The 26,246-nt window shown below is 50.6% G+C and overlaps 2 protein-coding genes across 5 annotated transcripts in view; one reads left to right on the top strand and one right to left on the bottom strand.

Annotated features, from left to right (window-relative positions):
• EEF1AKMT1 (EEF1A lysine methyltransferase 1) overlaps nucleotides 1-1,911 on the top strand; it is a 36,260-nt gene extending 34,349 nt beyond the window's left edge. For all 4 annotated transcript variants that reach the window (XM_060079584.1, XM_060079583.1, XM_060079582.1 and 1 more), the window contains exon 5: nucleotides 169-1,911. In XM_060079584.1, the coding sequence (XP_059935567.1) occupies nucleotides 169-305 (137 nt within the window). In that variant the 3' untranslated portion in view covers nucleotides 306-1,911. The remainder of the gene's footprint in view (nucleotides 1-168) is intronic.
• On the bottom strand, nucleotides 1,048-25,149 carry IL17D (interleukin 17D). Its single transcript, XM_060079585.1, has 3 exons — nucleotides 24,825-25,149; nucleotides 24,087-24,382; nucleotides 1,048-2,652 (listed from the first exon to the last, which is right to left on the bottom strand). Exons 1-3 carry the CDS (start codon nucleotides 24,837-24,839, stop codon nucleotides 2,370-2,372), a joined length of 594 nt encoding a protein of 197 aa, XP_059935568.1. The 5' UTR covers nucleotides 24,840-25,149; the 3' UTR covers nucleotides 1,048-2,369.
• Between the last annotated feature and the right edge of the window lie 1,097 nt (nucleotides 25,150-26,246).

The raw sequence follows: 26,246 nt of genomic DNA, 5'->3' as shown, positions 1-26,246 counted from the left end.
AGTAAACAAGGAATATAGACCACTGACCGTCCCCCTTATCGCTGAGTGGTACCGTCAACACGGCTTCCCGCGTCTGGTCGAGAATACCTCCCTGGCCGGCCTGGTGGGTGTGGAGCTGAGACACGGTCGGCGCCTCAGTCTCCGGGCTCATCTGGCGGTTCCCTTCAGGTGCCGTCATGGAGGAAGAGGCAGCACAACTTCTTGGAGTGAAGACGAGCGCGTTTATTCCGAAACACACTCGAACCCTGGGAAACGAATTCCGCTGTTACGTGAATTACGATTCTGGGCTGGACCGTGAACTGTGAACGCAGCTGGTAATACAATGTAGTAAAGGACCCATGTGACATTTCCCTCTTTTTATTTTCTTAGTAGATTGAAAAGCTACAACCTCCCCTCCTGCCTCACAAACTGGGGCTCTCCCCGGCCTAACTTTCAAGATGAAGAGGACAACATCTTGTTGTGATTTCCTTAGTGAGGGCATCCCTAGAGCTTGGGATGCTTTTGCCAGCTTGAACCAGTGGAATTCTATTTGGAAGAAGTCATAGAAGCCATCTTAACGCAGGTAAAGAGCAGAAGTAGTACAGGCGGCTTAGTGATTGCCCAGGACCTTGGCCTCTGCCGCATCCCGTGTACGGGTGGCTGTGGACACCTGCACGTGCTTTGACAGCCATGCGATTTGGAGTTGTAGCCGAGGACGAGGGTTGTGTCCAGTTCACAGTTGCCTCCCAGGAGCTCAGTGCCCAGAAGAGGGCACATGCTCAGTAAATATTTGTCAGAGAAAAAATGCAAATACAAGTTGCCTTTCTAGATCTTCCATTGGAAATGCGTTACCTGTTAACAGCTAACGTTAGTTAAACTGATGATTAATACAGTTTATGGAACAGCAGTATTATCCCCCTGCAAACCGTTTACTCTCCTTCAGTCCACTCCTCTGATGTTTGCACTATTTATGTTTGAGGAGTGGCTAGAAAATGTTACACAACGGTGGCAATGCTTGAAATAATTACCCAAGGTTTGAAAGGCAATTTTTCTTTTTAATACGTGGATTTTCTTTGTTGACATTGATCTGAACCTTCTGTTTTCTGGACAAGAATGTATGCTAGATATACCACTACTAGGCTTACCTTTTTTCTTCCCCAGAGGTTGAGCACAGAAGTAAAATTCCCCAAATGGTATAGAACTACCCACAGCTATCAATTTCAATTTTGAATTGTTTATGAATTTTGCTCAGCAGTGTTTTCCATGCACAACCTCTGTCCATATTTGGTACAAATTGAAAGTTCTCTCAGTACCTTCTGTCCAGATCAAACCAAGGCTGATTGTAAGTAGGGACAAGAGCACATAAACAACGATGCAGAGGCCGACTCTGCAGGTGATCTTCCTGAACATTAACCATAAAATTAAGATAAAGTGAAGACCTTCATTACCACTGTTTCCTCTGAAAAGTTTCCTCTGAAAATTAGTGGAGCCCATCAGAGCAGAGTCCAGCGAGAAATGCACAGCCAGCGTGCCTTTCACCTACAATTGTTTTAAGGATTTTAAAGCGAGTTAAGAACTTTACTTTTACAAGTAATTGTGTTCGGGGACAGACTTAAGCCTAAAGAAAAGGGTAAAGGTTTAGCTCACTTTGCAGTTGCAGACGAGGACTCCACTCCTGATTTCTGGGAATTGAAAGTCTGCAAGTGAAAAAAAAATCTAATTGTATAAACCTGCAGCGATTTATACAAGTATGAGATTCTGGGGTGAGCTGAGCCTCCCGGAGGGAGGGCAGGTCCTATGCAGCCATGTCCACTGGTGACCATCAGCAACAGCGGGATTCAGGCGGGCTAGAGGGTGAGGGTTCCACCTGCACTTCTAAAAACTCCTGCTGATGAACTGAAAAACAATGTTTATAAAATGTTTACATGTCAAGTACAGTGTTTTTAATATACTTGCTCAAAGTGGCTAATATAAAAAGTTTCTGCCCCTACTGAAAATAGCTGACTAAACAAGAGGGTATATATTCTTTTTTTTTTAAAAGGTGCTAAAAAACAGGTGCTAAGTGTCTGTCTGTCTGTCCTCTATCTTGTGAGGCTCTGTCCCCTCCCAGCGGTCCTTGCAGCGCTACCACCCGTGGTTGCAAGGGGCCGGTGGCCGGGAGCCTCAACGAACTCTGGCGAAGTGGGTCACCTGTGGTGGCCCCAGCCTTGGGCAGCCCACGCAGAGCTGCCACGTGGTTGGTTCCCGACACCTTTCACTGCCCTGCGCTCCTGCCCAAGAGGAAGCCTGGGGGATGCAGGAGGTCAAGCTCGCACGCAGTCCAGTCCAGCGCTGGGTGCTCCGTCCGAGTTTCCTTGGGGCCTCGGGGTCCCCGGGTTGGGGATGGCTGCTCAGGGCTGGGCCGGCTTCTCCAGGCTGGAGTTGGTGCCGTCTGCATCCTTGTCCGGCCCGGGCACGCAGGTGCAGCCCACGGGGATGGTGATGTACTCCTCAGTATAGACGGCGCGGCCGCCCGCGCAGGCCGGGGTCCGACGCAGGACCACCGCGGGCACGAGCACTGGGGCGCTGCGCAGCCGCACATCCTCCTCCCCGCGCGGCCCGGTCAGGCAGCCCCGGCACAGGCAGTAGGCCTCGGGCAGGTACCTGGGGAAGCGGCCGGGGTCGTAGGAGATTCTGCGGGGAGAGAACAGGCCCTGAGGGCTTGGCTCCTGGGCCGGTGGGCACTGGGGTCACTGACTAATAAGCGAAGGGCTGAAGCCGAGCAGCCACTGGCCTTCACTGTATTTAAGTGAAGACAGTTTACGGCCGTCCCTCAGGCCACATTCCCTGAAAACGCTTTCAGACTCGGCACCAGTGCACGTAGGACAGGTGTACACCACACAGCCTGCATGCGCAATGAGACGCCCCCAGCCGCCCCGCTTTGGGCCCTCACCACCTCACGGGCCCAGGCTGGGCAGACCCTGGCCTCCCCGCCGCTGACAGAGCCTCAAGCAGAGGCGGCTGCCAGACACCTGTCCAGGGGACCCTGGAGAAGGCCCTGCATCTCACTGTCCATCAGGGTCCACGTGCCCTCCCATGTGTTGGCACCCAGGACGAGCCTGTGGCTGCTGGCTGGACCCTGCCCCTCACCTCCCCGAAACCAGGAGGTCACTGATGGAACCCAGGACTCCTCCCTAACGTCACCTTGCATGGGGACACTTGCCCCACCTCGGGATCGCCAAGACCCCAAACTCTCATTTCCATTCATCTGCCCTCTTTGGAGCTGGGTCCTTGTGACCCTGAAGTCTCAGGTCACAGCCGTGACCTGACCTCTCAAGGGGGACACACATCCATACATCCATCATGCACCACGCCCGGGAGGGCCCCCCGAGTGCTGGCCCGAGGGGAGCCTAGGAAGGAAACGAACCAAGCAAGATGTGCCCAAGGGTGCCCACCGCTGGGACCTGGGGCTCCGCAGGGAGGGCGGGGCTAGGCTTCCAGAAGCTTCTTGTCCCTCACACGCAACCTCTGTAGACTAGTGTCCCTCGGCCCTCACCATGCAGGACTGCAGGGCACCAGCCAAGCTAAGAAGTTTCCCGATGAGAAGGACCTTTTGACAACCAGTTATGAAAGTGCAGAGGCAGGAAGGCATGCGATGGGTAAACTGGGCAAAGTGGGCCGGGAGGCAGAACCTGACCAGCTGTCAAGCATGGGGGGACTAGAGGCCATATCAACCAGGCCAACTGCCCATGGCCTGTGGACAGCCTCAGAAATGGTATCTTCACGCAACAACAAATCCACTTGACACCAACTATGTGCCACTTACACAGCAGGAAAGAACTAAAGGGGGGGTCAGGCCTGCAGCCGGAGGGAGGGAGGGGGCCGGTGGGGAGGGGAGGGGCGGGCCTCAGGGACCACGCTACGCTGCCCTGCCCCTGAGCATCCCAGAGGGACATTTCTGAGTCCTTGGCCACCATGTGGATGTGGGGATGATGAAGTCAGGGGAAAAGTCGGGGTGCCCAGGAGGATAGCAACGGGGGAGCAGGAAGGCCTGGCTCCGACTCCCTTCTCACTGCCGTGCAAGGAGCAGCCCCGGAGATCTGCGCGCCGGCAGGAGGAGGGCGGCAGGGCCGGCCTGTGAAGGCACCTGCCTGCCCCCCGGGACACGGAGACCCACAGCAACTCCATCTGGCCCGCATGCCCACAAAGAGTTGAAAATATCTTTTATAAGCATCTCATCACTTCTCCTTCGCTGCTGCCTTTGTAAGAACTTTACTTTTCCAGCTTTTCCACCCCCATAATGCCTCATTCCCATCCCCTACACGGGCACAGGCCCCCCAACATCCCCTGTCGGGCAGGGGCGGTCATGTCAGGAAAAATCCCAGCTCCTCAGCTTGGCCTTCCGAGGCCCCCAGGACCAGCCCCTCACCCCGTACTTTCCCAGCCGTCCGTGTGCCCGACACCCGCCCCCAGAGCGGGACGCCTGGCAGGGGCCACGGCTAAACTTTTGCTCAACATGAACTCTCCCCCAAACCAATCTCAACTCAGCCAAGACTTACCATGTTTTAAGGTCCAATGCAAGTCATTATCTTAAGAGTTTTCAGATTTCCTTAGTCAGATTTAACCTCTTCTTTCCCCATATTCTCAACACCTTGGGCCTCTCAGACAGAATGCACATTTTCCACGTCTTCCCCTGGGAGGGAAGGGTAAGGACTGTATCTGGACGCACTCTCGTGCTCTAACAAGCCCACCACGGCGCCCGCACAGAGGAAGAGTTCAGCAGATGGTACGAGGGTGGTGGTGAGTCTGGACTCCTCAGCTTCCTGTCCTTCAGACCCTGAGATCAAGATTAGACCCTTACTTACATTAGAAGGAAAGGGAATTTATAATATCTGCAATCACATTCAACATTGTGTTAGTGGTGGTTCAGGCAGTAGGAATATAGAGGAAATAATATAATAATCTACCATCCAAGGACTCACCCTCTCGGGATAAATATACAAAGAGAGTTAAACCAGGCCATCACAGCAGAGGAGGCTTCCTGGTAAAGTGGAACCTGGGTGGACTCATCCAGATGAAGAAGGAAAAAGGGCATTTAGTGCAGAGGTCAAAGCCTAGGTTTGAGGGACCACATCAGGCGCCGCAGCACAGGAGAAGAACTAAGCTGGGGCTGGAGCCTCTGTGAGGCCTCTAGTTCCTAACAGGAATTTGGATCTGACCCTGAAGGCAACAGGGAGGATGTTAGAGAAGTGACCCAATCAGATGGAATTTTAGGTCCCTCAGACTACAGAGTGGAAGCCAGTCTGGAGCCCAAGAGACATCTTGGCTGGAGATGGAGATTTTTAAATTATTAGCATATGAATAGTGGTTAAGTAAAATCATTCACATAAGTGTATAGAGAGATACCAAATAAAAGAAACTCAACAGAGGTTTCATTCCAAGAGGGAAAAAAGAGGTATGGGAACCTAAATATTAAAAGAGCTTTGAGAAATCATCAACAAAATGAAAAGGCAACCCACTGAATGGCAGTATTTGCAAAGCATATATCTGATAAGGGGTTAATATCCAAAATACAAAGAATGCATATAACTCAATACCAAAAGAACAATCTGATTAAAAAATGGGCTCAAGACCTGAATAGACATTTTTCCAAAGAAGGCATATAGATGTCCAACAGGCACATGAAAAGATGCTCAAACATCGCTAATTATTAAGAGAAACGCAGATCAAAAGCACCTCACATCTGTCAGAATGACTATTAACAAAAAGACGAGAGGACTTCCCTGGTGGTGCAGTGGTTAAGAATCCACCCGCCAATGCAGGGGACACGGGTTCGCGCCCTGACCCGGGAAGATCCCACATGCCGCAGAGCAACAATGCCCATGGGCCACAACTACTGAGCCTGCGCTCTACAGCCCACGAGCCACAACTACTGAAGCCCGCACGCCTGGAGCCCGTGCTCTGCAGCAAGAGAGGCCTGTGCACCGCAATGAACAGTAGCCCCTGCTCGCTGCGACTAGAGAAAGTCCGTGCGCATCAACGAAGACACAACACGCTCCCCCCCCCCCACCAAAAAAGACAAGAAATAAGTGTTGGCGAAGATGAGGAGAAAAACGAAACCCTTGTGTAGGGAATGTTAAGTTGGTGCAGACACTGGAAAATAATATGGAGAATCCTCAAAAAAATTAAGAATAGAACTACTAAGTAATATAGCAGTTCCACTACTGGGTATTTATCCAAGGAAATAAAAACACTAACTTGAAAAGATGTATGATCACTGCATTATTATCACAGCATTATTAGAACAGCCAAGACATGGAAACAACCTAAGTGTCCATCGACAGATGAATGGATAAAGAAGATGTGGCACATATATACAATGGAATATTACTCAGCCATAAAAAGAAATGAAATTGAGTTATTTGTAGTGAGGTGGATGGACCTAGAGTCTGTCCTACAGAGTGAAGTAAGTCAGAAAGAGAAAATACCGTATGCTAGCGCATATATATGGAATCTTAAAAAAAAAAAGTTCTGAAGAACCTAGGGGCAGGACAGGAATAAAGACACAGTGGTAGAGAATGGACTTGAGGACACGGGGAGGGGGAAGGGTAAGCTGGGACGAAGTGAGAGAGTGGCATAGACATATATACACTACCAAACGTAAAATAGCTCGCTAGTGGGAAGCAGCCGCATAGCACAGGGAGATCAGCTCGGTGCTCTGTGTCTACCTAGAGGGGTGGGATAGGGAGGGGATATGGGGACATGTGTATGCCTATGGCTGATTCACTTTGTTGTACAACAGAAACTAACACAGCATTGTGAAGCAATTATACTCCAATAAAGACGTATAAAAAAACAATACTGTATAGCATATTCGAGAGTTGCTAAGAGAGTACATCTTACCATTTCTCATCGTGCACAAAACTGTGTGACGGACGTTAACTAGATTTATTGTGATCATTTTGCCATATATGCAGATATTGAATCATTATATTGCACACCTAATAACTAATAATAACATGTCAACTGTATCTCAATTTAAAAAATGGAGCGCCTTGAGCAGAGTGGTATAAGTACTGGGGCATCGCTGACCTGGTTTACACCAGCCGACCAGGTGCAGCTAGGAGTGGAGCCCCAATTCCCAAGTGTTTTCATCTGGATGAGAAACTATATGGTTGCTTTAAAAACATATCAAACCCTTAGGGACACTGGACAAAACAATGGACCAGCACTGTTCAAAAGCATCACAGCCACGAGAGACAAAGGACTGAGGGGCTGTCACAGACTGAAGGGCCCTGAGCTGCAGAGGCTGGACCCTGAGGCAGGGAAGAGGCACGAGTAGGAGGAACCCTCTGAAGGTCACAGTTCAGAATATGGCACCGTATCCACGCAGCGCCTCATCTTGGTAATTTTGCTGAGCTGTGATGCTGACTTGGGCAGTCTGGGTAAGGGGTACAGGGATTTCCTTGTACTAATTTCACAAATTTTCCTGTTACGTTTAAATTATTTCAAAGCAAAGAATTAAGTAATAAAAGAAAAAACTTTATGTTTTAAAAATACAAGACAATCAAGAAAATCTAAACGGGACTATTTGAAGATAAGAAGGAAGTATTCAATTTTAGGTGTGTTCAATGGTATTGTGGTTTTGTTTAACAAAAAGTCTTTATCTTTTAGAGAAACTGCCAAGCTCGTGTGTACACACACACACACACAGTGACCGTGTGCCTCTGAACCTGTCTCAGCAGGTCAGCAGTGAGCCTCCTGCACGCAGCCAGGGGTCGGACACACCCGTGCATGGGACCCAGGGGAGGCCCAGGGGTGAGGTGAGGCCAGAGGGCTGGGCTCGAAGGTGGTGGGGGAGGGAGCCAGGGGGAGTGGCGCGTGCGTGTGTCTACATGCGTGTGTGCGGTGGGGCAGGGACTTGCGAAGAAATCTGCGATGTGGCAGGACCCCTGAGCCCAGAGCAGAGAGTCTGGAGTTACGGGTCCCGGAAGCCACAAGGGGCTGTGAGACGCAGACAGGCTCAGGCTGACAACGGGAAGCTCATGCCGACGGCAGTGTAGACGGCGGTGTAGACGCAGCCATGGGACAGAATCGGGTGTGGGAGGGAGGCCCCAACCTGAGGACATAAAGATCCCTTTCAAACAACCGGGGTTTCTTTCTACACAGGTGACAGTCCCCGTGTCACGTGCTAGTTTTGTAGGTGGACCTGATGGCCGCCTGGATGTGGTGACGGGTCAGAAGCCTCATCCGACTAAAAATATCCCCCGACTCCCGCCAGTTGGCCGGAGGGACTGAAGTTTCCACTGTCACAGGGATACCTCTGGCCAAGGCACTGTGACAATGGGACCCCTGCCCACCCCACCTGGGATGGGAACATGGATGGCTCAGCATCAGGGGTTCGTGGCCAGCGTTTCTCTCAGGATAGAAATGTGCTACCACGGGACGGGGTGCAACGCATCCATTCCACCCGACACGCAGCACTGCAGGTGGGGGGCTGGCGGCGACCACGACGGGGGGTGGGCGTGGGGCTCAGGAGGAAAGTCCAGAAGCCCCGGGACACGGGACAGAAACGGGCCCGTCACCCCAACCCCCGGCCTTGAGATTCTGGGAAAATCCTCAGGAGTGCTTTCGGGGTAAAGAAAGCTGCCAGCAGGGATCCTTTGTCACCCCACAAGGACACGCGGTCGAACGGCCCCCAGTGCCCACCCCCTCGGCCTTCCCGCTTCTGCTGCCACCGTGTGCACCCAGCCTGAGGGAACACGCGGGAGCGAGGCCAGGTCCCCTCTGCAGGGACCCCACGTGTGAAGCTTGGCCGCCGGGAGCGACAGCTGGCCCAGCTTAATCCAAAAACAAAGGGCGTGCGGAGACGGGATGGAAACCGAGCCCAGAGGAATGTGAGTGACGGCAGGGCCAGGAAAAGAGCCGCCGGGCCCTGGACGGGGTAGGAAACAATTCGAGGCAGTTCCCCCCCACTCCCCCCAGGAGCGCAGCAGGTCACGGGCGGAGCTGCCATGGTGCTTATGCACAAACCCAGCCCCCCTCTTTGCAAAGCACAAATGAGTTCAGTTTCAAACAGCAGAGACTGTGTGATCACGTCTTTCACAGCAATCCCAAGACCCCAGGCCCCAAAGCCAGGAAGAAGTGGGGAAAGGCCCCTCCCCGCCCAGAAGCAACGGATGGAACCAAGTGGCCTCAACAGTCCAGGGTCCCCAGACCCCAAGGCCAAAACAGACTTTCTTAAAGGGGCGGCCTGGAGTCAGTGTCCTAAACCTACAATTTTGGTCCAACCTGGTTACCAACCAGTGACACTGGACGAGTCATCGCCCCTGCTGGTTCTCTGCAAAGTGCAGGGGATGGATTTGATGGGCAGGCTGCTTCCTCCACCTTCTTGATGGCAGGACTAATAAAGTGATATTTTTATCAACGTTTTCTGCTTAGAAAAGACACCTGTAATCCCCTGAGTTTCTAATATATTGGAGACTCTCCCCAAAGTAATCTATGAAGTCAGTGCAGTTCTCGTAGATTTCTCTTAGAACTTGGCAGGCTGATTCTAAAACTCGCACAAGAGAAAAGGGCCCAGAACAGTCTAAACAGCTGCGAGGAAGCATAGGAGGGGCTCGCTCTACCAGCCTTCAAGACGCTGCTAACGGGAAGACATCCGGCGCCCCCAGGGAGGCTGAGGGGAACAGTGTCTTTTCCCAAGCGCGTTTCTCCTGGACCTGGGCAATTAAGGCAGAAACAAGGTTTCCAAACTGTGGTTTTCAGAACCGTGTGGCATGGGGCCTGTTCAACCCCGGATTCCCACACTTCCCTCCACACTCAGGAGCTCAGCCTGCTGGCCGCCAAGTGACCGCTTGGCTCGTGTCTGGGAGCCCCGGACAGAAGCCCCCAGCACCTCTGAGGGGGTGACTGCACACAACCAGGGCACTTCCCCACCCCCAATCTCAGGACCCTCCTGCTGGACGCCCATGCCAAGGAGTCTAATTAGCCCACAAGGTCACTGCTGAGCCAGCATGGACGGTGGCGCTGAGACCTGGTTTGCTCTCTGCTGGGATGCTGTCCCTTCCCCAGGGCTGTGGAGCTCAGGGGGAGGCAGGGCCGGGCCGGGCTTAAAAGCCCTCTGGACAGTCCTGACCAGCCCCGGGGAGGCCGCTGGGCCCGGGTCTGAGAGACCACAGGGCACTGAGGCAGGTCTGTGGTTCCCTGTGCAACGGGTTCGACCGCCAGGGGTGCAGGGACAGGAGATGGCAGCCCCCTGCGCGGTGCCGCCGGCCCTCCTGTTGCTCAGGTTGAGCCGGACGGGCTTTCACCGCGGCTGCCAGGAAGCCCTGAACATCGCCCTGCCCGACGAGAACCTGAGTGGGTGTGTCCCTGGGGAACAGGACATGGGACCAGCTGGGAGGCAGACGGGCCTGACCGCATGGACCCTGAGGCCGTCCCCGCGGGCGCACCTGGCCCTATGCCGGCGAGGACAGCCAGGGGTCAGTGACCCTGGGCCGAGGCCACTGTGCTGCGATCCTGAGCCTGGCCTTGGACAGCCCTGACCCCAAGCCAGGGAGGCCGATGCAGACCCACCGGCTCCTCTGCTGCCAGGCTGGTCCCCGCGGAGCCTGGAAGGCCCGGTCCACCCCCCAAGACCCAGCCCTGCACGAGGGGCCCGAGGCCCCCAGGGGCTCAGCCCTACCACCACGGGGCCCTTGGAAAAGGGTGACCCAGTGACTCCGTGCAAGACCTGTCCACCTGGGAGCTCAGGGAAGAGCAGAGACACTTGGAAGGAATCTGGAAGACGATTCCGAGGGACAGAGAAAGGGAACCAGGGAACGAATGAGCCAGAGCTTCTCTAGGGCCCTTTTCTCCCTCAGGGCAGATGCCACGCATTCCGGGCAGCTGGGAAGAATCTCTTCCAAGGAAAAACAGAGCTCCTGCCATGGCCGTCCGGACTCTCCGTCCAAGGAAGCTGCAGAATCTGGCATTAGAGCCAACGTCCGCTGCGTCCGTCCTTGGGGCGGGCGGGCCAAGCACCTCGTGCGCGGTGTGAGGAAAAATCCACACGGAACATGAGCCCAGACGCTGCGCCTCGTCCTGGCAGCATTTTGGAAGGTCATTTTCCCCTTGACCGCCGGAGCCAGGCACCCACTGCTCTCCTTCAAGCCTCGTGTGTCGTTTCTGCAAGACCGAGGCCAAGAGGACGTCGGCTCGCGGCAGGCGCGCTCGCCCCCCAGTCCTTCCGCCGTATGAAGGACAATTTGATTCAGAGGACGACGGCGTGGAATATTCACTCATCTTACGTAGAACAAGACCCGGCAGTCAGAGAAGACAACCTTCAAAGCAAAACGAATGGCCTATTTTCAGGAGAGACCGTCACCCCACGACGGCGCTCCCGACAGCGCTTCTATTTTTCACTCTGGAACGTTGGTGGCCGCAGCCCAGCCCGCTGTGTGCTGAGCAGCTCAGAGAAAAAGATCCATGCAGGACTTGGACCAATTAAAGTCACTTATGCATACAAATATTTGGGGGGAGAAATACCACCATTTCCTACCAAGCTGCCCTAAATGATGAGTTTCTCCTTCTCTACCCGGGACTCTGCCTGCGCGCGACGCCGAGTGCGGTCACTGGAGCCCCGCCCCCGCCGGCAGTTGACGGCCTCCGTCCTTTCCTCCCTCCCTGCCCTTCATAACAGAAAGGACACGACACCTGTGCTGATACACAGGCAATACACAGATACCCGGGAAGCCAGAAAGGCTTTGCTTCTAAATCATGAGAATAACGAAGCCGGGCGCCAGGCGGCAGTGAACTTGCCAACGAAAAACAGACAGAAGCAAGGTCTCCCCAGGTTGAAAGATGACCGGGGCCGGCGGGCGGGTGGGTTGGCCGGTGCTGCCCCCTGCCGGCCACCTCCCTGCGAGCCGCGGCTCCTGTCCGTGGGGAGGAAGGAAGGAGGAAGAAAATAAACTGGACACAGACTGACCGTGCACCCGGGGGGAGGGGGCGCACGAGAGAAACAAGCGGGAACATTAGAAGGGGGCGGACCTTCTCTACCATGACGCTCCTCACCTCTGTACTTTCTCTAATTAATATTCTTTTACAATTTTAAGGACAACATAATGAAGAAAAAGCGATGTCCACAGCACCGCCTCGCACAGTGGATTGGACAACTGGGCGACACTTGCTGGGGAAGGGGCGCGGAGGCGACGCTCGGGGGTGGCGTGGTGGACGCAGGGTCGGAGGAGGGGCGAGCAGAAGCGCCCTTCCTGTTTCTGCCCTCCTGAAACCAGCGTAGGAACCTGCAGGTCATCCCCGCGGGCATCTCGCTGGCCCGGCCGGAGACAGTGGTGACCTTCCCCCTGCCACGAGCTGGGAGCTGTCGCTGCTGCCGCCCCTACTCCCAGCGTCCCCTGCTGGGAGTTCTGGCCACAGAGCAGAGCCAACCTGGGTTCTCCGTGCGAAAATTCCACTTTCCTGGCGCTTCCTAACACCCGGCCAGCGCCCCTGCTGGTACCCCCAGTGCAGGCTCATCCATACAGGGCCGATGTGCCCACAAGCGGGTGGTCCCCCTGCCCCTCCCGTTAGGTCCCTCGACCTCCCTCCCCGTCACCCCTCCTCTCCTCTCCTCCTTGTCCTGTTTCTTTTTCTTTCCATTTATTCCCTTGCTGCTATTGTGACCCATGGAGTTGTTTATTGCAAAATAAACGTAGGTGTAGTTGCTTAAATTCCCCGGAGGAATTTATAAAGAAAAGTAGCAAAGCCTAAAAATAAATTGTTGTGCATTATTCACATCCTAAAGAAAAGTTACCTTTAGACTAATACCCAAAATTGAGAAATATAAACAAGTAAAAATTACTTGGAGTGTTGGTGGGTGTGTATCTTTGGGGTGTCACCATAAATAAGCAATGTGTATCTTTAAACTGTAATAAACCTCAGTATTCCTACAATATGTTTCTTACTACGTCAATGTGACTTTTAAAAACTTACTGAGCAATCACATTGATTTTATTTTTGTCGTATTTGTTTCTAAAGCTTAAGAGAAACAAACATGATGACACAAAGTAAATGAGAAAATACTTTTATGTTCTGGGGGCTGAATGTTGCTTTTCTAACAGCCCGTATGTGGGGAGCACAGCCAGGGGACCCAGAGCGGTCTGGACCTGGGTCCTGGCTCTGTCCCCACCCAGCTCCTTGTGTCCCCAGGCTGTGGCTCCCTGGGGCTCTAACCTCCGTGAAGGCAAGTAAAGCCTCTGCCGGGAGCCCATAACCAGCGAGAGCAAACAGTTCCCTTGGAGCCAAGACTCTTGGGAAATCGAAGGCCGGCGTGACCCGCTGAAGCTTCGTTTCTTTAGTATCTGCTCTTTCCTCGTGGTTGGTAAATTTCCCTTTCGGCTCTCCATTTTGAAGTTAAGATGTTTTGGCCCCTTTTTTGGAGCTTGGCCATGATGGTGGAGCAGGAAGACCCCCAAGCTCACAGGCACACCAAAATGACAAATATTTACAGAGCAACTACCAATAAAAAAAAGACCAGAACCTACCAGAAAAGACGTTCTACAACTAAAGATATAAAGAAAGAAGCACTATGAGGTGGAGATGGGTAGTAGGGGCAGAGAGTATACACAGGACATGATACTGTGCATAGAGAATCCTAAAGACGCCACCAGAAAACTACTAGACTCATCAATGAATTTGGTAAAGTTCCAGGATACAAAATTAATACACAGAAATCTGTTGCTCCTATATACTAACAATAAAATATCAGAAACAGAAATTAAGGAAACAATCCCATCTACCATTGCATCAAAAAGAATAAAATACCTAGGAATAAATCTACCTAAGGAGGCAAAAGACCTGTAGTCTGAAAACTATAAGATACTGATGAAAGCAACTGAAGATGACACAAACAGGTGGAGAGAGATGTTCTTGGATTGGAAGAATCAATATTGTTCAAGTGACTATACTACCCAAAGCAATCTACAGATTCAATGGAATCCCTATCAAATTACCAATAGCATTTTTCATAGAACTAGAACAAAAAAATTTTAATTCATATGGAAACATAAAAGATTCCAAAGAGCCAAAGCAATCTTAAGAAAGAACAACAGAGCTGGAGGAATCAGGCGCCCTGACTTCAGACTATACTACAAAGCCACAGTAACCAAAACAGGATGGTACTGGCAAAAAAACAGAAATATAGCTCAATGGACAGGATAGAAAGCCCAGAAATAAACCCACGCATCTATGGCCAATCTATAACAAAGGAGGCAAGAATGTACAATGGTGAGAAGACAGTCTCTTCAATAAGTGGTGCTGGGAAAACTGGACAGCTACATGTAAAAGAATGAAATTAGAACATTCTCTAACACCATACACAAAAATAAACTCAAAATGGATTAAAGACCTAAATGTAAGACTGGATACTATAAAACTCTTACAGGAAAACATAGGCAGAACACTCTTTGACATAAATCTCAGCAATATCTTTTTGAATCCACCTCCTAGAGTAATGGAAATAAAAACAGAAATAAACAAATGGGACCTAATTAAACTTAAAAGCTTTGCACAGCAAAAGAAACCATAAACAAAATGAAAAGACAACCCACAGAATGGGAGAAAATATTTGCAAATGATGCAACCAACAAGGGATTAATCTCCAAAATATACAAACAGCTCATGTAGTTCAATATCAAAAAAAAACAAGGAACCCAATTAAAAAATGAGAAGGCCTAGATAGACATTTCTCCAAAGAAGACATAGAGGTGGCCAAAAAGCACATAAAAAGATGCTCAACATCACTAATTATTAGAGAAATGCAAATCAAAACTACAATGAGGTTTCACCTCACACCAGTCAGAATGGCCATCATCCAAAAGTCTACGAACAACAAATGAGGGACTTCCCAGGTGGTCCAGTGGTAAAGAATCTGTCCTGCAATGCAGAGAACACGGGTTCAATCCCTGGCCGGGGAACTAAGATACCATATGCCGTGGGGCAACTAAGCCCGTGCGCCACAACTACTGAGCATGCACACCTCAACTAAATAGCCCTAGTGCCACAAACTACAGAGCCCACGCACTCTGGAACCTGTGCACCACAACTAGAGAAGAGAAACTCACACACTACAACTAGAGAGAAGGCTGTGCGCCACAACTAGAGAGAAGCTCACACACTGCGAGGAAAGATCACGCATGCCGCAACGAAGACCCGACGCAGCCAAAAATAAAAATTAATTAATTTTTTAAAAAGAATTTAAAAAATGAACTATAAATGCCGGAGAGTGTGTGGAGAAAAGGGAACCCTCCTACACCATTGGTGGGAATGTAAATTGGTGCAGCCACTATAGAAAACAGTTTGGAGGTTCCTTAAAAAACTAAAAACAGAGCTACCATATGATCCCACAATCCCACTCCTGGGCACATATCCAGAAGAAAACATAATTCAAAAAGATACGTGCAGACTTACCTGGTGGTCCAGTGGTTAAGAATCCACCTGCCAACGCAGGGTACATGGGTTTGAGCCCTGGTCTGAGAAGATCCCACATGCTGCGGAGCAACTAAGCCCGTGCGCCACAACTACTGAGCCTGCATGCCTAGAGCCCGTGCTCTGCAACAAGAGAAGCCACCGCAATGAGAAGCCTGTGCACTGCAGAGAAGGTAGCCCCTGCTCACCACAACTAGAGAAAGCCCGCACACAGCAATGAAGAGCCAACACAGCCAAAAAATAAATTTTTAAAAAAAGATCTACAAACAATAAATGCTGGAGAGTGTATGGAGAAAAGGTAACCCTCATACACCACTGGTGGGAATGTAAATTGGTGCAGCCGCTATGGAAAACAGTATGGAGGTCCCTCAGAAAACTAAAAATAGAGTTACCATATGATCTTGCAATCCCTCTCCTGGGCACATAACTGGAAAAGGTGAAAACTCTAGGGACTTGCCTGGTGGTGCAGTGGATAAGACTCCGCACTCTCAATGCAGGGGGCCCAGGTTCGATCCCTGGTCAGGGGACTAGATCCCACATGCATGCCACAACTAAGAGTTCACATGCCACAACTAAGGAGCCCTCCTGCCACAACTAAGGAGATCGAAAGCCACAACTAAGGAGCTGGCAAGCCACAACTAAGGACCTGGTGAGCTGCAACTAAGGAGCCTGACTGCTGCAACTAAGACCAGGTGCAACCAAATATATAAACATTTTTTTAAAAGATGAGAACTCTAATTCTAAAAGATACATGCACCCCAGTGTTCACAGCAGCACTATTCTCAATACCCAAGACATGGAAGCAACACAGATGTCCATCAACAGATAAATGGATCAAGAAGGTGTGATATATATACACAATAAAATATCAGCCATAAAAGAATGAAATAGGGCTTCCTTGGTGGCACAGTGGTTGAGAGTCCACCTGCCGATGCAGGGGATGCGAGTTCGTGCCCCGGTCCGGGAAGATCCCACATGCCGCGGAGCGGCTGGGCCCTTGAGCCATGGCCGCTGAGCCTGCGCGTCCGGAGCCTGTGCTCCGCAACGGGAGGGACCACAGCAGTGAGAGGCCCGTGTACCGCAAAAAAAAAAAAAAAAAAAAAATGAAATAATGCCATTTGCAGCAACATGGATGGACCTAGAGATAATCATACTAAGTGAAGTCAGACAGAGAAAGACAAATATCGTATGATATCACTTATGTGTGGAATCTAAAATATGGTACAAATGAACTTATTTACAAAACAGAAACAGACTCACAGACACAGAAAACAAACTTGTGGTTACCACAGGGGAAGGGGAGGAGGATTAATTAGGAGTTTGGGATTAGCAGATACAAACTACAATATATAAAATGGACAAACAAGGCCATACTGTATAGCATGGGGAATTATATTCAGTATCCTGTAATAAACCATGATGGAAGAGAATATAAAAAAGAATATATATACATATATGCATGTATATACATAACTGAATCACTTTGCTCTACACCAGAAACTAACACAAAATTGTAAATAAGCTATGGTTCAATTAAAAAAAATTTTTTTAAACCAGTTCTAAGAGGGAAGTTTACAGTGATACACACTCAGGAAAAAAGAAAAATTTCAAATAAACAACCTAACCTTACACCTAAAGGAACTAGAAAAAGGAGAACAAACAAAACCCAAAGTTAGTAGAAGGAAAGACATCATAAAGATCAGAGCAGAAATAAATCAAATACAGACAAAACAAAACCAATAAGAAGATCAATGAAACTAAGTGCTAGTTCTTTGAAAAGATAAACAAAGTTGATAAACCTTTATCCAGACTCATCAAGAGAAAAGAGAGAGGGCTTCCCTGGTGGCGCAGTGGTTGAGAGTCTGCCTGCCGATGCAGGGGACACGGGTTTGTGCCCCAGTCCGGGAAGATCCCACATGCCGTGGAGCGGCTAGGCCCGTGAGCCATGGCCGCTGAGCCTGCGCATCCGGAGCCTGTGCTCCGCAACAAGAGAGGCCACAGCAGTGAGAGGCCCGCGTACCGCAAAAAAAAAAAAAAAGAAAGAGAGAGGGTCCAAATCAGCAAAACCAAAAATGAAAAAGGAGAAGTTACAACTGATACCACAGAAATACAAAGAATCATAAGAGATTACTATAAACAATTACATGCCAATAAAATGGACAACCTAGAAGAAATGTACAAATTCCTAGAAGTGTACAATCTCCCAAGACTGAACCAGGAAGGAAGAGAAAATATGAACAAAGCAATTACCAGTAATCAAACTGAATCAGTAATTGGGAAAAAAAAAAAAAAAGAAAAAAACTCGCAACAAACAGAAGTCCAGAACCAGATGGCTTCATGGGTGAATTCTACCAAACATTTAGAGAAGAGCTGAAGAGTTGATTCCTAGCCTTCTGAAATTATTCCAAAAAATCAGAGAGGAAGGAATGCATCTGAACTCATGCTATGATACCAAAACCAGACAAAGATATCACACAAGATAGAAAACTACAGGCCAATATCACTGATGAACATAGATGCAAAAATCTCCAACAAGACATTAGCACATTGATTCCAATAATGCATTAAAAGGACCATACACCATGATCAAGTGGGATTTATCCCAGGGATGCAAGGATTTTTCAATATCCATAAATCAATCATTGGGATACACCACACTAACAAATTGAAGAATAAAAACCATTATGATCATCTCAATAGATGCAGGAGAAGCTTTTGACAAAATTCAACATCCATTTCTGATAAAAACTTTCCAGTAGTGGGTATAGAGAAAACATACCTCAACATAATGAAGGCCATATATGATAAGCCCACAGCTAACATCATACTCAATGCTGAAAAGCTGAAAGCATTTACTCTAAGATCAGAAAGAAGACAAGGATGCCCACTCTCACCACTTTTTATTCCACATAATATTGTAAGTCCTAGCCACAGCAAACAGACAAGAAATAAAAGGGATCCAAACTGGAAAAGAAGAAGTAAAACTTTCACTGTTTGTAGCTGACATGATACTATACATATAAAATCATAAATACACCACCAAAAAACTATGAGAGCTCATCAACGAATTCAGTAAAGTTGCAAGATACAAAATAAATACACAGAAATATATTGCATTTCTATACACTAACAATAAACCAGCAGAAACGGAAACTAAGGAAACAATCCCATTTACCATATCATCAAAAAGAATACTTAGGAATAAATCTAAGGAGGTAGAAGACCTGTACTCGAAAAACTATAAGACACTGATGAAACAAATTGAAGATGACACAGATAGAAAGATACACTGTGTTCATTGACTAGAAGGATTTATACTGTCAAAATGACCATACTACCCAAGGCAATCTACAGATTCAAAGCAATCCTTATCAAAACACCGATGACATTTTCCACAGAACTGGAACAAATAATTTTAAAATTTGAACGGAAACACGAAAGACCCTGAATAGTCAAACCAATCTTGAGAAAGAAGAACAGAGCTGGAAGAATCACACTCCCTGAGTTCAAACTATACTATAAAGCTACAGTAATCAAAATAGTATGGTACTGCCACAAAAACAGACACACAGATCACCGGAACCAAATAGAGAGCCCAGAAATAAACCCACACACTTATGGGCAATTAATCTATGACAAAGGAGAAAAGAATACATAGTGGAGAAATGACAGTCTCTTCAATAAGTGGTGTTTGGAAAACTGGACAGCTACATGTAAAAGAATTAAATTAGAACATTCTCTAACGCCATATACAAAAGTAAACTCAAATTGATTAAAGACCTAAACGTTAAGATCTGACACCATGAAAGTCCTAGAGGAAAACATAAGCAGAACACTCTATGACATAAATTGTGGCAATATTGTTTTCAATCTGTTTCCTAAGGCAAAGGAAACAAAAGCAAAAATAAACAAACTTAAAAGCTTTTGCACAGCAAAGGAAGCTACTGACAAAAAACAATCTACTGAATCGAAGAAGATATTTGCAAGTGTTATGACCAATAAGGGGCTACCATCCAAAATACATAAACAGCTCATACAACACAATATCAAAAAAACAAAAAAACCAATTAAAAAATGGGCAGAAGACTTGAATAGACATTTTTCCAAAGAAGATATACAGATGACCAACAGGCACATGAAAAGATGCTCAACGATGCTAATCAGAGAAATGCAAATCAGAACCACAATGAGATATCACCTCACACCAGTCAGAATGGCCATCATCAAAAAGAACACAAATAACAAATGCTGGCGAGGATGTGGAGAAAAGGGAACCTTTGTGCACTGTTGGTGGAAATGTAAATTGGTGCAGCCACTGTGGAGAACAGTGTGAGGATTCCTCAAAAAAAAAACAAAACAAAAATAGAACTACCATATCATCCAGCAATTCCACTCCTGGGTATATATCCAAAAAAAAAAAAGAAAACACTAATTCAAAAAGATACATGCACCCCAATGTTCACTGCAGCATTTTTTACACTAGCCAAGATATGGAAGCAATCTAAGTGTCCATCAACAGACAAATAGATAAAGAAGACGTATATACATATAGAGTGGAATATTAGCCATAGAAAAAGAATGAAATTTTGTCACTTGCAGCACTGTGGATGGACCTGGAGGGTATTATGCTTAGTGAAATAATTCAGACAGAAAAAGACAAATACCATGTTGTCATTTGTATGTGGAATCTGAAAAAAAAAAGAATGTAACAGAAACAGACTGACACAGAGAACTAGTGGTTGGTTACCAATGGGGAGAGGGAAGGGGGAGGGGCAAAATAGGAATTTGAAATTGTTGTAGTTAATACCTGTCTTGCATAAAAGCTGTAGCCGTCACACCCCCAGTATAGGGAGAGCCTTCCCCTCACACCGTGCCAGCTCGGCTGGACAGGCGCGCCCACCAAACAGCTCTCTCAGTACATTGATTTTTTTTTTTTTTTAACAAGAGTTAGCTTTTTGTTTTTTCTTTTTAATTTATTTTTGGCTGTGTTGGGTCTTTGTTGCTGCGCAGGCTTTCTCTAGTTGTGGCGAGCGGGGGCTACTCTTCGTTGCAGTGTGCGGGCCTCTCATTGCGGTGGCTTCTCCTGTTGCAGAGCACGGGCTCCAGGCGTGTGGGCTTTAGTAGTTGTGACACACGGGCTTAGCTGCTCCGCGGCATGTGGGATCTTCCCGGACCAGGGCTCGAACCCCTGTGCCCTGCATTGGCAGGCAGATACTTAACCACTGCACCACCAGGGAAGCCCCTTTAATATTTATTTAGTTGGCTGCACCAAGTCTTAGTTCCAGCACTCAGGATCTTCGTTGCGGCATGCAGGATCTAGTTCCCCAACCAGGGACTGAAGCCGGGCCCCCTGCATTAAGAGCGTGGAGTCTTGGGCTTCCCTAGTGGCGCAGTGGTTGAGAGTCCGCCTGCCGATGCAGGGGACGTGGGTTCATGCCCCAGTCCGGGAGGATCCCACATGCCGCGGAGCGGCTGGGCCTGTGAGCCAGGGCCGCTGAGCCTGTGTGTCCAGAGACTGTGCTCTGCAACAGGAGAGGCCACAACACTGAGAGGCCCGCATACCACAAAAAAAAAAAAAAAAAAAAAGGAAATAAAGAGCGTGGAGTCCTAACCACTGGACCACCAGGGAAGTCCCAGTACAGTTTTAATATGCCTGAGGGCGAGGTCTGTCCACCTTTCAGAGTTAGGGTCATGTGAGTTCCCTCCATGGGGACTGACCACGGCCTCTGTCTTCCTTTCATCGGGTCTTTTTTTTTAACTTTTATTGGAGTACAGTTGCTTTACAATGTTGCTAATTGCCACTGTACAGCAAAGTGAATCAGCTATACGTATACATATATCCCCTTTTTGGATTTCCTTCCCATTTACGTCACCACAGAGCACCGAGTAGAGTTCCCTGCACTATACAGTAGGTTCTCATGACTTCTCTACTTTATACATGGTGTCAATAGTGTGTATGTGTCGACCCCAATCTCCCAACTCATCCCACCCCCTCTTCCCCCCTTGGTATCCATACCTTTGTTCTCTACGTCTGTGTCTCTATTTCTGCTTTGTAAATAAGATCTATACCAATTCATCGGGTCTTTTTCTTGGTTTGTAGGAGCTCTTCATGAAACAAGCCCTTTGTCACATGGGTTGCAAGTATTTTTTCCCAGTTTGCCCTTGTATTTTTTTTTCCAATTTTGCCAAGAAAAAATGGCAGATAATTATGTAATTAAATTTATCAATCTCCTCTTTAATGACTTTGGGGGCCTGTGAGCTACTAAATAGGCCTTCTCCACTCAAGTGTATAAATATAATTGACTGCATTTTTATGTATTTTTGTGGTTTTACTTTTCACGTTTAAGTCTGAGTCATCTGGAACTTATTTCCATACAAGAGTGAGATCCAATTGTATCTTTTCAGCTGGTTACCCAGTCCCAACGCTATTTATCGAATGATCCATCTCTCCCCTAAAGATACGGAAAGCACCTTATACTCCTAATTTCTATTTTAAGGCCTAGCTTACACAGCTGAAGTGGTCCTTTCTGTGCCTTTCAGGTTTGACGTGCAGTCCATTTCCCCATCCATCTTTAAGAGTTCTCTGTTTGTAGCCTTAAATAGCACTTCTGAGTCTGAGCTGACACAGCACAGGTGAGGCCGCTCCTCCGCCCGCGATCCCGCCCGGCAGTAACGTCTAAGCACACCGCTTAGAAGAGGCACGTGTATTGCTTTTTCTAATCTTCCCAGAAACTCGGGAGGCGGGGAGGTGATCCGAGGTCAGGGCGCAGGGTGCAGGGCGGGGTCTCCTGGCAGGGCCGGCTTCAGCGGCCAGCCAGTCCCCTGCAGCGGGCTGCAGTCGCGGCCCGTGCCCAACCTGGAAACCATCCTTCCCGCAGAGCGTGCAGCCATCGAGCCTCCCCGTGCTCACTGAAGGGCAAGCTCACGAGGCTCGAAATGTCTGAAAAACGATGCAGGCGTAGCTCCTGGCCCAGGCCCGTGAGGAGCAAAGGCTCCCCAGGCAGAACCATGCGATGCTGGGTTCCTGACAGCTACCTGCCCCGGCCGCGCCCTGCTCCCTCCACTCTGGGGTCTTTCCTGGGGATACACAGGCGTCCGTGCCAGCAACGTACAAGGGCAGCTCAACTCCGCCACGCGGTCTGCGCTCCAGCCCCGACCTCTCGCGAGACCACACCTCCGCCCGCGCGCTCTCAGGGACCGAACTCAGCAGCCCGGCCCTGAACTCGTTTCCTCCAGGGAGCCTGCTTCCTCGTCCTGTTGCTAAAATACGTCCACAACCCGAGCCAGACACGTGGCCGACGCGCCCAACAGGAGGTCCTGAGTAACAGTTACTCTGCTGCATCGTGGTCCTCGTGGTCCTCGTGGTCCACGGGCCGCGGCCTGGCCTGGGAGGAGAGCACAGTCTGTTGTTCCGCGATGCCACCTCGCACGTCAAGGGAGTGACATGAGGCTAGAAAGAGAGGGGCGGGACAATAACCCACCCTTTGGGGCCCTGGGATTGGTGGGGAGAAAGAGGAAAAGGCGGAGAAGAAGCACCAGCGTGAATGGCTGACAGGTGTGTCCCGAGGGCACCAGCCGCTGTCGGGAAGAGCCAGCACGCGGGGCGGAGGGGGCTGCGCGCCACGGCAGGCGGGGGAGGTCTTCCCACGTCCCCGCACAGCCCACCGTGGGGACTGGGACGCTGTAGGCCCCTCCGTCCCACACGGAACCATCCTCCACTAAATCCCTTTTTCTTTAAGCAGTGCCATTCACATTGGTCCTGCTCTCACCTCCTCCACCATCCTAGCTGCATGTGTCCAGTTTTCGCCCCTCAGGGACAGCTTCTCGAAACACGAGTGGCTGTATGGCTTCCTCGATCGAAAAAACACCCTCAAGGACAAATATCAACCTTGCAACACTGCTAAGGGCAAACCCAGGCCTGCGCTCCCCGCCCCCCGCCCCCCCCGCCTGAGCTCCTCACTCCCTTCCTTTCCTCCGGGTCACCCCATCCCTTTCCCGAGGCTGCAGCGGTGAGGGATCCCACCTTCTCCAGCCTGACTGAGAGCCCCTCAGGACGGTGACACTCCGCAGCGACAGCAGGGAAGGAAGCGGACGGCCATACGTGCGCTGAGGGCACTCCGGCCACACTGTGCCCCGGCTGCACACCGCTGCTTTCCTGCGAGATGACTTCTCCCCAGAGCGACCCCGGAATGACGCCCGTCCTCCAGCTCGATGACCCTCCGCCCTCCGCCCTCCCCCCCGCTTAAACCACCGCACACTTAACTCCTCGTGTCCAATCACGTCCCGCCTCGTTTGCTCCCCGATGACCGCCACCCCCCCTCCTGTCGACCACAGGCTTGACAAGCTCAGAGGGTCCAAGGCCAGCAGCACCTGGACCAGCACAGGCGCCCGAGAAACGTCCGCAAGACCCCACATCAGACCCCGCACAGACCTCCCGCGCAGAGTCCTCTAACAATCAGCGAAGGCTCCCCGGGCTCGGCCGCGTAGACCCCACTTAACCACGTACTTGGCAAGACACAGGTGCTCAAGAAACTGGGGCGTCTCAAAGACCGGAAAGGTGAACGGAGGACGCGGGTCCCTCGGAGGGAGCTGCCCGGCCTCTGCGGTAAGGAGCTGCTACCGCTCCGGCGCCCCCCGCGCCCCCCGGCGCGCCCGCTCACCTGTAGGCCCAGGGCGACACGCTGCGCAGGTTGGTGGGCGGCCGGAAGCGGCGGTCGGCGGGCCTGCCCCCGGCCGGGCAGCTGGCGTTGCGCGCCTGCTCGCGCGGGCCCAGCTGCAGCGTGTGGTGGAAGGCGCCGAGCACGCCGGCCGCCAGCCGCCCGTACAGCTGCTCCAGGAGATCCTCGGGCCGGTCCGCGCAGCCCCGCGCCCGCGCCGGCCGCCGGCCCGCCCTCGGGGCGCCCCCCGCCCGGCCCGGCGACAGCGCCAGCAGGACTCCGGCCACCAGCGCCCAGACCTGCGGGAGAGGCCGCGCTCAGCGCCGCGCGGAGGAGGGGCCCGCGCCCCGCCCCGCGCCCCCGCCCCCAGGGCCCCGCCCCGCGCCCCCCGCCCCGCGCCCCCGCCCGGAGGATGGGTGCTGACCACGCCGGCCCCCGCGCGCCCTCCCCGCCCGCGCGCCGCCCGCGAGCACCCCGGGGCCCTCCCCCGCGGCGGCCCGCTCGCCCCCCGCCGCCGCCGCCCCGAGCCGGGGTCCGCGTGGGCCGCGGGTGCGCGGTGCGCGTGTGTGTGTGCCGGCCGGGCTGCTGCGCCGCGGGCTGCGAGTGCCTGTGACGGCGCCCGGGCCCCTCGGCGGCCCCCGCGTGTCCTGGGCGCGCGGGCCCCACGAGGCGGCCCGGGACGGAGGGCGGCGGCCCCCGGCGCCCGGGGACCGAGACGCGACCGCTGCGCCGCGAACTTACCGGCGGCCCCAGCATCGCCCCGAAGTGGCTCCGGTGGTCGCGGAGGCGCGGACACGTCCCGAGCGGAGCCGCGCGGCGCTGAGCGGAAGGAGGCGCCTCGGCTGGAAGGGAAGTCGGCCGGGTCCGGCCGCCGCGAAGAGCCTCCCGGAGGAAGGCGCCGCGGGAGCGGGACGGGCACCTGGAGAGGCGCGCGGGGGCCTGGAAGCAGCTTCTTCGCCACGACTTCCTCTGAGGGACTGGAGATGGAGAGCGTTCCGAACGGGGGGCGGGGGCGCTTCTCCTTCCCCCAGACACCAGGAAGCGGTCCTTGTCTGCCCCACTAGCACCTCCGAAATCCAAGCACCAAACATTCTACCCAGCTTGCACTTTTATGGCTGGAACTGGGCATCCTTGGGCGCTACAGGGTCGGGAACTCCTGCTTCGTGATGCCGGGACTGTAAGCACGTGCAGTCATGTAAAATAAGCCTAATACTTTGTAAATAAAGAAAATATACTTACACGAGGGAATTCTATTTCAAGAACCAAAGCAAACGTGCTCGTTCGTTCATTCTGTAAATGAATGCTTAATGCTTTTTAGGTGGTGGGCTAGTGAATACGGTCATTTTACGGCAGTCATACTTGGCCAATGAAAACAAGTGATTGGTAACAGCTGAAAGGTTTTCGAAGGTCTAGAAAATACATAATTTATGGTTCCCTAAATGCTTTCCAGCTTAGGTATTTGACTGCCTTGTAAATAAACTACATTTCAGTTATGCTGTGTAGAAAAACAACACTTTTGTATGCCTTGAATATTCTATAACTGAAGAATTTAGGAATTGTCCTACTGACTGCTCAAAATCCCACAGAAATCTCCAATTTAAGCCATTTAAGCTATTTACAGCTTGGTGAGTAAACGTTTGTTTTGAGGTTACAAAACTTTTTCTGATTAGTAGAGAAATTGTGTTCTTTCTGGTAAAATGGGAATAAACATATCAATACACAAACACATACTGTTTTTTTAAAATTGGGTAGAAGTGTGGGAATCCTTTAGGAGAGAGCAGTTTCATCCTTTGAAAGGTAAAGCGATACAGCGCCAGACGCCTCATTCCGTATGTTATTCAACAAAATATCTTCCGCTGTCTAATAACATGGTAACTTCTCTCTCCTCCCCTGTTGCTTGGAAACGAAAGTATTTACTTTCCAACACTTTTCATTTTATGAAGATCATAAACTACTGAAGATGCCTGCCCACTTGATAGAACATAAAATTCGTTTCTGTGATGCTAAGCAGAGTTGAGAAATTGTCTTCTCAACAGGTGCAAATTGTCTGTAGTCAATTGCCCTCAAACCTGAACATATTTATGAACGTGTGAAATAAACATGCTCATAGTTCAATCCAACATTAAGACGAGTGAGAAAAAGGCAAAATACTCAAAAGCAGCC

Source organism: Mesoplodon densirostris, chromosome 17 (assembly GCF_025265405.1).
Source record: "Mesoplodon densirostris isolate mMesDen1 chromosome 17, mMesDen1 primary haplotype, whole genome shotgun sequence".
Lineage (NCBI taxonomy): Eukaryota > Metazoa > Chordata > Mammalia > Artiodactyla > Ziphiidae > Mesoplodon > Mesoplodon densirostris.
Note: the sequence above shows the minus strand (reverse complement) of the source record. Positions and strands in the feature narration are given on the sequence as shown.